The sequence below is a fragment of the Pterocles gutturalis genome, unplaced genomic scaffold (assembly GCF_000699245.1).
Source record: "Pterocles gutturalis isolate BGI_N339 unplaced genomic scaffold, ASM69924v1 scaffold7806, whole genome shotgun sequence".
Classification (NCBI taxonomy): Eukaryota; Metazoa; Chordata; class Aves; order Pterocliformes; family Pteroclidae; genus Pterocles; species Pterocles gutturalis.
In genome coordinates this window covers 25,518-38,866 of record NW_010102938.1, presented here as the reverse complement: position 1 = coordinate 38,866, position 13,349 = coordinate 25,518, and the positions used below count along the sequence as shown (strand labels likewise).

At 46.6% G+C, this 13,349-nt stretch overlaps 1 protein-coding gene across 2 annotated transcripts in view; it reads left to right on the top strand.

Moving 5' to 3' along the window:
* The first annotated feature begins 239 nt into the window (after positions 1-239).
* Positions 240-13,349, top strand: part of ABL1 (ABL proto-oncogene 1, non-receptor tyrosine kinase) — a 31,366-nt gene continuing 18,256 nt past the window's right edge. The window contains exons 1-3 of one of the 2 annotated variants that reach the window (XM_010086487.1): positions 240-324; positions 9,738-9,911; positions 10,662-10,957. In XM_010086487.1, the coding sequence (XP_010084789.1) occupies positions 240-324; positions 9,738-9,911; positions 10,662-10,957 (555 nt within the window). The remainder of the gene's footprint in view (positions 325-9,737; positions 9,912-10,661; positions 10,958-13,349) is intronic. The other variant, XM_010086488.1, reaches the window with a different exon arrangement.

Sequence of the window (13,349 nt, the reverse complement as noted above, 5' to 3'; positions counted from 1 at the left end):
AGAGGAGATGCGGGGCCCCAGGATTTTCTGCCTCTCGGGCTCATCCTTGTAATGGTTTTCAGAGTGCTGGATTTCTTTGACTTTTCCTGGATATTTTGTTTTAGACTTTTTTTAGACTCTTACTGGATTTTTAAAAGACTTTTTAAAAGACTTTTACCGGATAATTCGACAGCGCGAGAAGAAGAAACTTGAAAAGTGGGGGGAAGGGAAACCAGACAGCCGAAGCCAAACTCTAACAAATGAAAATGTTGGAGATTTGCTTAAAATTGGTGGGTTGCAAATCGAAGAAGGGACTTTCCTCCTCCTCCAGCTGTTACTTGGAAGGTGAGTACCCAAAGGGGCTGGAGTCGGGCGGGGGCCTAACAACTATCTGCCCCTGCCACCACCCCAGACACAAGTTTTATCCTTTCCTTGCAAGTTGGGGCCGGGCTCAGGGAGACATTTGGTCCTGGCCAGCTTTATACTGGGTTTCGCATGCGGGGGCGAGAAAACCGAGCGGTGTAAGCGGCATCCGGACCCCAGGTGACTTTCATTAACTGTAGTATACAAAGGGAGCGCGGCTCTACCATTTATGGTTGTAAAACGTCAAGTGATCTTATTGCTGAGCCCATAAACAAAGCCCTATCTTCAGGCCTCGGCTTAATTTTTTTTTTTTTTTTGTCTGAGATAGAATCTCCCTTATTTTGGACGTGAGGGGAGGATGGGAAACCAACTCCAGGCTCAGGAAGAAAGTTTAGATGAGTCCATCACTAAAATATTTTCAGCGTGCGTTAATACGTAATCTCTCGGTTCTTTCTGGTTATCCCCTTCTAAGTTTGCTTTCCACAGGCATTAATTTAACTGAATTTTCTGGCATGTTTGCTTTTAAAAGGTGATTTTTTTTTTTTTTGAGTCACATCCATGGTTCTTTGTAGACACTGAGATGTTAAATGTATCTTGTTCAGATTGAAAGCCTTGGTGACAGAGGCATGGTGCCAGGCTGGGGCACTCGGAGCTGAGTTCTTGCTTGGCGTGACCTCGAGCAAGTTGTTCACCCCAGCGTGGGTTCACAGCCTGCCTGCGGAGCCGCTTTATGGGGTCCCCCCCTGCAGCCCTGGCCCCTTTGCTGTGCTGGTGGGGCTGTGTCCATCCCACCGGCGCAGTCCGGGCTTCTTCGACTTCTTTTGTGTTGCTGGATGTTGCTTCAGTAAAAATAATCCACATGCCAGGAGGACCATGCTAACTCGTCAAATCAGAGGCACGAAACGGCAGCAGCTGATTTCCTGGGGCCTGTTGCAAGTCGCTGTTGCTCAACTCTCGAATATTCAGTGAAGAAATGGTCCTTGGAAATTCATAGGTTAGGAATCTCAAAATCTACAAATGGCTTCTCTTGGCAAACCCATTTGAAGGAATTTTGGATTGAGAGTCTGTATTCACCAGATGCATTTAGTGGGTCTGAAATCAAAAATCAGTTTCCATTTTTTTTTTATTTATTTAAAGTTTCAGAAAACTAATGGCGGGTGGATGTGTCTGGATATTTTGATCTTTCCTATACAACTGAATTCTTTTGTGATCCTTTAGGTCTATAAAGCCTCTGTTAGTGTCCCCTGGCTCTGGTATTGCTCAGGCAGGACCAGGCTGCGTGGTGACGAGGGGTGACGAGGAGCGCTGAGCCATGCTGGGCCTCCTCTGTGCCGTTGGATCTTTCAACGCAGCCCTGGGAGAACAGGCAGAGCTTCTGAGGCCTCTCTTCCCTGCAGAAGTGAACGCTGAAGGATGATGTTACAAGGGTGTTACCCTGACTGTTTTTGCAAGTTTTCTCTTTTGTGTGAGTTCGAACCACTCCCCCCTCCCCAGTTTGCAGTGCAGTTGCATAATGGGATTAGAGCATAGTTTGACTTGCGCCATATAGGCGGTATCGAGTTAACAACATGAGCGTTGACACGATAAATATTGTTGTATTTCCACCTTCTGCCTCCCTGAGACTGGTTGAATATTTATTTTTTATGATGGGATGGGAAATGAGCATTGAAACAGCTCCTAAACAATCTTCTATCAAAGTAGCTGAGTTTTGTTTCTCAGCGCAGCTTGGGGCAAAGCTGGAGCCAGCATCCAAGCGGCACGTTAAAGGTGAACAAACACGGCAACTGCGACCTGAATGCTGGGCCAGTCAGTTCGGACACAGGCAGCCCAGGACCCACCGTGATCGACTGTAGGTCGCTTGGCAAGTGGGGTGAGAAGTGAGGATCTATATTCATCAGGGTGGGGGGGAGTAAAAAAATAACAAAAGGAGAGTTTTGTGTTCTTCCTTTCTAAAGCTGTATGTCCCACGTGGTATTCCTGGGCAGCTTTCTCATTGAAATTATTGTGACAGTGAGAGCCCTGTTGAGGACTCTTCAAGAGTGGTGGTGGCTTGCCCCAAATCCCTGTACTCCAAGGGCACAAGTGAAGATCCGCTTGCATTGTTGCCCTTACGAAGAGAACGGGTTTCGACGTGTGGATTTGTTAATTTTGGTAGCAACCACTTCAGCTTGCAGTCACGTGAAGGCCAGAGGGACGGATCACGAGGAGGGGGCAGGCTTGTGTCAAGGGCCACAAACGGGGGACCGTTGCCCCGGGATCCCTACGAGCAGCGTGTGATGGCCAGTCCGTTCCCATGTGCGTCCCACAGCCTCGCTGAAGCTTCTGAGAGGATTAAGGAGATGATGGTGGTATCATTGGAGGATTTAACTCTGCTCTTGTTATCTTAGTTGTATGGGAAGCTGCTGAGGATGTGAGGGGAAAGCTGAAAGTTTCTTTACTACGAAACCTTAACCGTAGCTGCCTGAAGGACGGAGGTCCATTAGTTGCCTTGCCAAGCAGTGACAGCCAGGAGGAGAGATTAAATTTTACCTAATTCAATTTCTTATTTTGGTTTTCATGTGCTAACAAAAACATGACAGTCTTTGGTTGGTGAATAGTGTGGCACTGTAACAAAATCACCTCTGCTGTATTTTTAAACACAGTTCTTGAAAATATTGCATGGAGGTTGGGTTTGATGTAAGGCTGATTTAGTCACATGCGTAGGTGCACATCTTTGGGCTAAGTAGTCAGAAATGGGTTTTTTTCATGGTGGTCCTCTTCTGAAAGGCTTTTATGCTCTGTTAGTTTGCAGGAATGAGGATTGTTTGGAGAGTGGTCTTTGCGGTGGTGTGGGAGATGGCAGGTGCTGCATCCCACTGCCGAGCGCTTCGCTGTGTGCGGGCGGGCTTGCCTCCTTGCTGAAAAAGTTGAGAACTTTTCTTAACTTGATCAAAAATAAGTTTAAACTGGTTCTAATGATTATTGGGATTTCACACTGATGTTTGAGCTGGCCATTTTTTGCCCTCGTTTCTATTCCCACTAGTAAATGTTATTCTAAAACGTGAGAGATCTGAATTTGTCATCTGCTTTCTCCTTTCTGCCTTTGCCAAACTGAATAATTCCTCACCCACTTCACACCAAGAAAGGGTAAAGAGTAGAAGGGAAGAGGCACAGCACGTACTTCTGCCAATCTGATCTGGAAAACAGAACGTGTCCATGTCCCAAATAGGGGCTGAAATAGTCTTGCTGCCTTTTTGGGCTTGGTCTGCCACTGAAAGGCAGAAGCCTTGTTTAAAACCTGTCAGTGTTCTCTGTAAAGTTTAAAAACTGTTTTGGGGTCGCTAGTAAAGTCCTTTGTTTTCTAACTGAAATGATTTCTGTCCCGCCAGCTGTCAGATTGTCTCTCCTTTTTTTTTTTTTTTTCTTCTTTTTTTTTTTGTTTTAGCGTGTCTTGTTACAGCTCCAGTAGACCAGCTGAGGGAGGAGCAGCAGCCCGTAGCCATTGCCCTGTTCCTGGAGAGTTTCTTTTTATGCATTTGGGCACGTATTGAACCAGACCCAAATCTGCAATGCCAGCGACTCATCCCGCCCCAGTGTCGCTGGGATCAGCCGGCAGGTCTTCGGTCGATCTGTTAGGAGAAAAGAGTGCGTTAAGACAGTGTTGCTGTCTCCCAGAGAAGAGCTTTCTGTTTGCTCCCTCTCTTCCTGGGCTATTTTCTGCTCCTCACCTCTTGGCCTCTCATCTACCATCACTCAGAGAGTTCTTGCTTTTAAGTATGTGTCTGGCTTTGTAGCAGCTTGCTAGTTACGTAGCAGGGGTTCTGGCCTGTCCCATCCTTATTAAAAAATGTGGCTGATGGTGCTTGCTGCCATTCCCATGGGTTGTGCTAAGGGAAGGCTTATTTCATAGGAAGAGCTGTAGCGCTCTTCAGACCTAAAACTCATCATCCACAGACATGTTTGTCCTTCCCTGAGCAGTCTGGGGCTGCTTAGTGAAATAGGGAAATATCAGAGCACATCTCCATGATTCTTGTTTGGTGTTTTCCCTCCCCAGGGCTCAGAAAGGGGCAAATTTCACTGCTACTTCTCCCTAAGTAAGGAAACCAAAACAGAACTTGTAAAGTTTTCGGAAATATGCAAGTGGTATTGAAATTCACTGGGATCTAGTTACTTTCCTCTTCCTCTCCCAGAGGTTATAATCTAAGGTCAGGAAGCAGTTTAGTAGCAGATTTGGGAATAAAATCCAAATTTCTGCCATACCCACTATTCTACTCCATACATCTACAACTCCGAGTAGCTGGCTGGAGAAGGATGATATTTAGCGTGTCACTAGTGGATTGTAAATGGAATAAACTCAGTGAATGGATTCTAGTGGAGCTGCTGGCTAATGTAAGAGTGAACTTTCAAAAAAAAAAAAAAAAGTAGAAAGAAAACCCACAACCAAACAAACCACCCAAACAAAAACCAACAAATGCCCCAAGATGATAGAAGTGTCTCTTGGAAGAGTGGGAGAAGGCACATAATGGGGATGTTTAGCGTTAGACAAGATAAAACACTGCGGCTGGCTGTGCGGCCTCTCTGTGCATGGGCGGTGAAGCAGGAGACATGGGTGGCCTTTTTCTCTCGTGTTTGCGTTCACCAGACTTGGTTTTCAGTATTCAGAGTGCTAGAGGTTGCTGGTGGCCCTGTGAGCAGGGGTGCAGCCTGCCTGCGGGATGAAGGCACCTCGCTCGGGGTGGAAATAGGGCAATAGCACAGCTGGGGGGAGTGGCCCTGCACAGGGCAGTGGGTCTGGTTGAGAGAGGCTGGATCTATTTTTGCACTTCTTCATCTCCATATAGAAATACACAATATTTAAAAAGTGATGATTTGTTCTCGTGCTGTCTGTAAGAACGTGGACTTCCCAAATACTAGCCAAGAGCAGAAGCGACGGCAATGGCCTCTGTTGCAGAAGGTCCCATGGGCCTGTGCTGTGGGGTGGGTGACACGAGAGGCTGGGCGGGATCTCACTAGAGGGATGTGTCTGAAATAAAACACAAAACCTTCCTTCTTTTTGGAAAGAGCTGGTTTGCAGATTGTTAGTTTTTAAAAATCAGGCATAATGAATCCGTGAGGGCCACTAAGGAAACAGTGGGACAGAGAGGCAGCTGCTCCATCATATGTGCTCAGAGTCAGGAACATTTGGATGTATTATATCTGCATAGCTCTCCTGCCATTTATCATAATTTCTTCCAAGGGAAAAGGAGATAAGAAGCTTTAGACAGCATGTGCTGTACCTCCAAAGAGATTACTAGATGTGTTCTGCACTCCTTTGCTCTAGAAACCTCGTGGAAAAAATGCCAGTGCAGTTTCTAAGACCACAGGATGTTTGTTTTGTAGGGAGACAGGAGGTCTCTTCCTTCCCTCGGGACTGCCCCGCTGTCAGCTGTGGAGGAGCCGAGTGTAATTCTGTGCTTCTGCCTGTTTTCCAACCCTTCCCTGAAATTACTAAGGAAGTTTGCTTGCGTTGGTCTAGACCAGAATTGTTCATATCTGACAACTTCCTACCCAGTCCCTAACAGTGATTCATGACTTCGTATAAACAGTAATTAGCAGGAGATAGTTACGTTTATGAAACCTTTTGGTGTGCGAACATAAATATCTCCTAGTAAAAACTTAATTTAGGGGGGAAATGAAGGCATTCTGATGGCTAATGCCTCAAGATAAAAGCTGCTGTTATCTTATTTCAAAGTTTGCTCCACTTTAATTAAGTCATCATTTAGTGTCGGTATTAGTGGAGAACTGAGTTACGGCATTGCCTCGGGACTCCTCCCAGGAACCCAGGTGTCACCCGGAGCGCATGATGATCAAAGTCATAAATTACAGTCTTTCTGGGACGCAGCAGAAGACAAAGTGGATGTGTGGAAGGAATCACAGCGCAGAGGTAACAGATAGAATTATCCTCGCTTCCTGCCCCACCGCCGTGCCAGGATACCTTCCGTAGGTGTAGCAGCCGGGCTGATTTATTAGGAGGAATCTGGCCCACTGAGGAGCTCAGTGGTGCTGTAGAATTGCCATTAAAACAGCAGTAGGAGGTGAAAAAGCAGCAGCGTGTTGGAAAAGACCCTCAATACGTATGACCAGCAATGTCTTAGGACTGTAATGTCTGGGCAAACTTACTAGAGAACAGCTGCTGCCAGCCGGCTCGCAGATGGACATGTCCTGTCTGCTTTTCTCGCATCATAGTTTTGTGTCCTGAGTCTGCTGACAGCCTCCTCTTGGGGCACAGCCCTTTAAAAGTGTGTTTTGTCACGGTCTATCAAGCTTTGCTACATTCGGGTCACCACAGCTCTGCTCTTTACGCTCTTCTCCGTGTTGACTCGGGGCCTCATCCTCCCTTTCTTGCTGCCCTTCAAGCTTCATTCGGTCACCGCCTTCCCCACCCCTGTTCTTAAGTCAGCGTTCATATCTTCTGCAAACGCCAGCCCACGAGCTGGGTCTCGCATCTCCCCGTCGTGCCGTCCCGCACAGCGTGCACCTCCATCAGGGTCGTCCCGGAGGATACAGAGGATACTAGTGCTTCTGTGTGCGGCATCTGATGTGTTTGCTGGGGGACGTGTGTGGTTTTCCAGCTTAGCAAATTCTCAAATGTTTATTTAACAGCCCTTGCTCTTGCCAGTCCTTGAGTTTGCAGAATTATCACGGAGCCAGTGTTCGTAGGAATGCCATCGAGCAAACCCAGCCTTCCTTGACTTTCGCACCGCAGCTCGTGGGTGTTTTCGGTGTTTGACACGGTGTTGTCTCATGCTCTGAATCGCAGCGCATACCTTGGCATCTGTGTGCAATGAGTCAGTCCCAGCATCGCCACGGCCTGGGCACGAGGGAGGGATTCTTGCAGAGCGCTTGGCTTTCCTCCCGCACCCCCATCTGTGGCCGTGTAGGAGCCGTCCTGCGCTGGGCTGCGATCGCGCTGGAGTTGGAGGGGAGCCTGCCTTGGATTTCCTGCCTTCCTGTTGAATCAGTCCCCTGTGGGGGAGGCATTTTCCTTCCTAACAGAGGTTATGGTCCATCCCACCATGCAGCATGTACTGGTTTGTACCATATTTGGGGGAGAGCATCACAGTGTGGCTCCTCGCTGAGGTTGTGTATCTGCTCCTTGCAGCTCTCTGCTGTCTGTCTGTTCCAGGTGTTTACTGATGGTGTAACTCCTCGGAGTATCCAGTCACTGCAGCGCCCTGTGTTTGATAAGGGAGCTTAATGGGCTTGACAGGATCAAAGCGTTTTCATGGTAAAATGATTATAGCTTCATTTTCTGAAAGTGGATTTTCTGTTTCTTTTCTCATTTTCCCTCTTGAAGCAAACCCAGGCTGTGTTATCCAGCAGGAAGCAGGAGGGGGAAGCAAGGATGTCAGGGTGCTTTAAAAAACTACCCAGCACACCACCACCCTTTCTGACTGTGGTATGGCCCGTGGAATCATTTAGAAAGCAGAATTATTCTGCTTCTCTGATTCACGATAAAAATATATCTCCCTGCAGATACGGTTTGGCTGGGAAACCAGGCCCAACAGTGTGTATCCTTGCTGCTTTGCTCTCTGCCCACAGATAAAACCTTACCTTTTCCAAAAACTACAGCACTACTCCTGTTCATAGAATCATAGAATAGTTTGGGTTGGAAGGAAATTTTAAAGATCATCTAGTCCAACAGCCCAGCAGTGAGCAGGGAAATCATAGAATCACAGGATGGTTTGGGTTGGAAGGGACCTTAAAGACCATCCAGTCCCACCCCCTGCCATGGGCAGGGACACCTCCCACCAGCCCAGGTTGCTCAAAGCCTCATCCAGCCTGACTTGAATGTTTCCAGGGAAGGGGCAATATGTGTTCATAAATAATGACCCAGAGAGCCTTTACCAGTGCTGATCTGACCAGCACATTGAGGTTGCCAGATTGTCGGTGGGTGAATAGTGGCACTTTCACCACCGAACCTTAGCAAATCATGAGATTTGTTATTGTTTGTAGGGTTGGGGTTGTTTGGCTGGGGTGTTTTAAGCGTTTCCTCTGAGCCTGTCCCAATCCACACTTGACTTCCGAGGGTTTTCTGCTGTCAGTCGTATCAGTTCTTCATCGATTTACTGGTGCAGCTTATGCAGGATTTCCGACCAAACAACCAGTAGTGATTCCATCTACACGGCAGCCCCTTGATAGTTTGTATGACACGTGCAAAAGAGAGAACTGTGCTCCCAGGTGACCTGATAATGTAGATAACCCATGGTCTGGGATTTCTCCCTCTAAAGCCCTTCTGTATTTGTCCGTGCAGAAGAGGGATCCAGCAGTGAGTGGGGGAGCAGGGGGGCTGATGCTGATGCTGAGCAAGGAAGAGCAATTCCATGGCGTAAGGGGCCGGGCGCGGTAGTGCCGTGTTTCCTCTCCCTGGAGCCGCACTGATGCGATGGTTTGTGTGCGCTGCTCATCCAGATGGAAAATAACCCTTCAAAAAACCAAGACTTTCACAGCTTATTGTCCTGGGTTTGCGCCAGCCCAGCCGGGGGTGGCACACTGGAGTGTGGGGGCACAGCTACCTGGAGCATCACTGCCCCAAACTCTTCAGTCATGGGCCGGAGGGGAGGGTTTGCTGGAGTGAATGAAATAAAATTCCCTGATGTACTTGGACTTGCCTGGTATTTACTGAATATTACCTGATGCCTAATGTGCTGCAGTGTACAGAAAACTTCAGTGGTTGGTTTTTACTCCCCTGTGAAGCTCAGTTTTTTAGGAATCTGTTTTTCTGAAGGTGTCTCAGGGCTCCTAAAAGCGTAGAAAGCTCGTTGTGCAAAGTACGCTCACCGCTGCGCTCTGGTTTCGAGAGCAGCAAGCAGGAGAGAGGGCTGCAAAAAAGGCACAGCCTTGTACTCAAATAAGAAGAGAAATAATTAAAAATACTGTGAACAAGAGAAGTACGTATATTATTCTTAAATACCATGTCTTATAAATCTCACCCTGCCTGGCTCTCAGTGCTGCATGTTCTGGCAGTTCCATTTATAGGATAATTACAGGATTTACCTTTTGAAGGTCTTGGGTTTGTTTTCAAATCTAACCATTCCAGCAGTTAGGCATGAGCCAAAGGATTTACAAGCAGCAAACAGCCTACGTGAGCAGCATGTGCTGGCGGGAGGGAGAGGGGCTTTCCCTCTCCTGTGTGCCCTGGGAGGCAGGAGCTGGTGGCTCCGGGCAGGCTGGGGGACAGCTCTGGGACAAGGGTGTCCTGTCCATGTGGCAGGAGATCAGCATTAAAGAACTGTCTGTATCTGTCCTCTGGTGCACAAGGAGTATGCATGTCAATAAACAATATAAATTAGGAAATCAGAGTGTGTGGGTTAACCAGATGGCTTTTATCAGCAGAAATGAACCTGCTTTTTCCTCTTTCTCTCTTCTTCCTCCAGAAGCCCTTCAGAGGCCGGTAGTGTCAGACTTCGAGCCCCAGGGTCTGAGCGAAGCAGCTCGCTGGAACTCCAAGGAAAACCTTTTGTCCTGTCCTAGTGAAAATGACCCCCATCTCTTTGTTGCACTGTACGATTTTGTGGCGAGCGGGGACAACACTCTCAGCATAACTAAAGGTAAGATAGCTGGGCAGAGCGGTACTGGGAATGTGTGAGAAGCCATAGGAGGAAAAACTGCTGTGGAATAACTGAGTTATACACTAAACCCTATGGAATTCTTTTTACTGTGGGAATTCTTCTTAAACAAATACAAATATTTCACAAAGTCATAACCTTTTAAAAGGTTAAAACTGCCTGAAGCTTTTGCATCGGGCAAGAAACTGTTTGCCAAAGCTAAGGTCTCCATTAGGAGCAAGAATGTGAACTGAGAAGTTAAACCAAGCTGATTTTAGAGGCTGGCCTCTATTGTTTTCACAGTTCTCCAAAACACAGTCCCTGTATGAGAAATGACTGTACAGGTACAGTGTTTTCTTACTCCCTCCTTCTGTTTCTTACAAGTGCTCCAAGTCACATCAGCTTACCTTGCTAACTGAAATGATTTTTTATTGTTTATCTACTCCTGTTCTCTCCTAGCCCTATCAAGCTAGCTCAGTTCAGATAAAATTTGCTGAATTCATTGTAAAAGCTCAAGCAGTGTCAGAGCTGGTGCAGAACTGCACGAGAGCCTGACAGACTCTTGAAGATGCATGTGACTTAATTTGGCTTTGACGTGTCCACTCAAGCTCAAAGAAACATGCATGCTCCCTGCACAGTCAGATTCTTGTTCTTATGGGAGATGATTTAGTGACTTGTTAGCCAGAAAGAACCTATCTTTGTCCTCAGCTCCCAGGTTTGCCATGTCTAAGTGTATTTTCTTCTTGTGCTAAGGTGAAAAGCTCCGTGTCCTGGGCTACAATCATAACGGGGAATGGTGCGAAGCCCAAACGAAGAATGGACAAGGCTGGGTACCCAGCAACTACATCACCCCAGTGAACAGTTTGGAGAAGCATTCCTGGTATCATGGACCAGTGTCACGAAACGCTGCTGAGTACCTTCTGAGTAGCGGTATCAACGGCAGCTTTCTTGTGCGAGAGAGTGAGAGCAGTCCAGGACAGAGATCTATTTCGCTGCGATACGAAGGAAGGGTGTACCACTACAGAATAAACACTGCGTCCGACGGAAAGGTAGGCTGCAGGGCATCCAAATCACAAAAGAAAACTTTACCGGTAGACTTTGTTCACTGACTGTACAAGTAGTAGCAATTGAATCGAGCAGTTCTGAACCCTGATCATAACATTAATAATCTGTAATTATAATAAACGGTGAGATTCCAACACATCTGTGACAAAACAGGTTTACTCGTTTAGCACGCTTCTGGTGAGGTGTGATACAACTCAGCACAAAACACTTTAAGGTAGGAGATACTAGAGTTACATCAGCTGAATGTAAGAGATCGTTAATAAGAGATTCTCAGGATGAGTTCTTGTCCCATATGTTCTAAAGATCAGAAACAAATCAGAAAAATCAGTGCCTGTGGCTAATAATCCTGTAAATATGAGGGAAAGAATGCTTTTTCAGCAACTCTGTAGTATTTTTAACTACTGTTTTGATTTCTCTACAGTATTTCAGCGTGATCATTGGAGACGGGTAGGCACTTTCACTTTTATATGGGCCCGGTCTCTAGTTTCTTCTTTTTTTTTTTCCCTCTTAGATCGTTGTGTGATGTAGCAGTGTTGCAATGCCGTGCTTTGTGGATGCTGCAGAGAAATGTTAGCATAAAAATGTAGTTTTCCACAGATTTTTGTTTGAATTTCATGGAAACATTTCTACTGGCATTGGTTTTCGGAAAATCTTGTTTTTAACAAATCTATTTTAAGCAGTGTCTCTTTAGATCCTATGCAGAAGTTGAAGTGTGGGTCTGGAGCGTGCCTGCTGAGGCTCTTCTTGCCAGCATCTAGTAGATGACAGATTCTGTGCCATTAAAGTACTTCAATTGAAAAAAAATTTAAAAATCAAGTATAGTAGTGGCCCACCATGGCCAATTTTCCTGTGTCCTATGAGAGCTTTATTCTTCTTACAGCAATGTTGACAGCAAAATCTTTAATATGAAAACGCAGGGAACCAGTACATAGTGTTTCCTATATATCAGACTCATCACTCTAAAACCTGTAATAAGATAAAGAGAATTTATTCAGTAATGAAACACTTTTTGTCTGCTTTAGGAAACATCTTGTAATTGAGACAATTCTGACCATGTTATTTAAGGTATTTCCAAGTTACGGTGCTTTGATTCTTCCTTTTTTCTCCTGTGTAGACACATTCTGTGGTCAAAATCAGCACTGTGAAATGCTGACGTGAGGCATACTTGGAGGACTACATGGAAATCTGGAATATTATTCCTCCTCCTGTCTCTGCAGTTTATATTCCTTCGATTTATATTGATGCTTGCAGATGAGCAATGTTCACCTGTGAACATTTTGAACCCAGGCCTCCTTCAGTTGGTGTAAATAAGCGTGTGTCCGTGATGCCGTAGCACGTGTTCTCCATTTTAGCTATTAAAGGGTTTGGCATATGAAGGCTTTCATCCCACCAGAGCTGTTTTTATCCCCAAAAAAACAGTTCTGCAGAGCTACAATAATCCATTCAGGTCTATATTATCCAGGTTAACTGTTCATTTTCCACAAAGTTGCTTGAATTGATGTTTTTGAGAAAAGTCGCAGGTCAGCACAATTCACTACAGCACTTCTGCAGCGGCTGGTGGTTGGAGATACAAACCCAAGATGTGGCAGTGACTGAGAGCTGTGGCTCAATCATGCAGCAGCAAGCAAGGAGGTAGCCACCGTCCTCCCCGTTGCTGTGCCAAGGGCCAGCATCCCTGCAGAGGGGTGGTTTGCCACGTCCATGCATCAGGCGCTGCAGTTAGGAGCCTGCTGCGTTAAACCACATCAGTTTCAATTTGTGTTAATGAGCCGGGCAGTGAATCGCGACACCTTAGCAGCAGACGTGCTGCTGGCTCTGCTGCTTCTGCTGCTGGGCTGGCGAACGCCATGCTCATCCAGCACCCTGTCCCTGGCTGTCAAAGCTGAGGAGCTGGGAGGAGAAACAGCTAATGTGGCTGCTTTTCCCTCTGTGAAATGGAGACTGCTGGAGCAGGTCCCCCGCTCCGGGCTGCTCCTGTCTCACGCTATTACCCACTTCGCAGCAGGCACAGCTCTGCTGAAGGAAAGCTCTTACCTTTAACTCCCCGAGCACCTGAGGCTTCCCAGCCTGCTGGATCATTGCTCAGCCTGTCAGGGGAATTTAATATCTGCAAGTGCTGCAGTAAGAATGAATAGCTGTGGTGGGATCATATCCTGTGACCAAGAGAACACGCTATCGGGAGCAAGAGGTGGAGAAATGTGTAGAGCCACTGCTGCTCAGTGCGGAGGTGTGACCTGCATCGCACACAGAGGGCTAGGAAGAGATCAGAGGTGTGTATGTCTTAATTTCGGCACTATTCATACTGATGCACTGGGGTTCAACAGCTTAAAAAAAAATCCACTGGGAATTTTGTTTTTATTTCCCAGTTGAATGGAT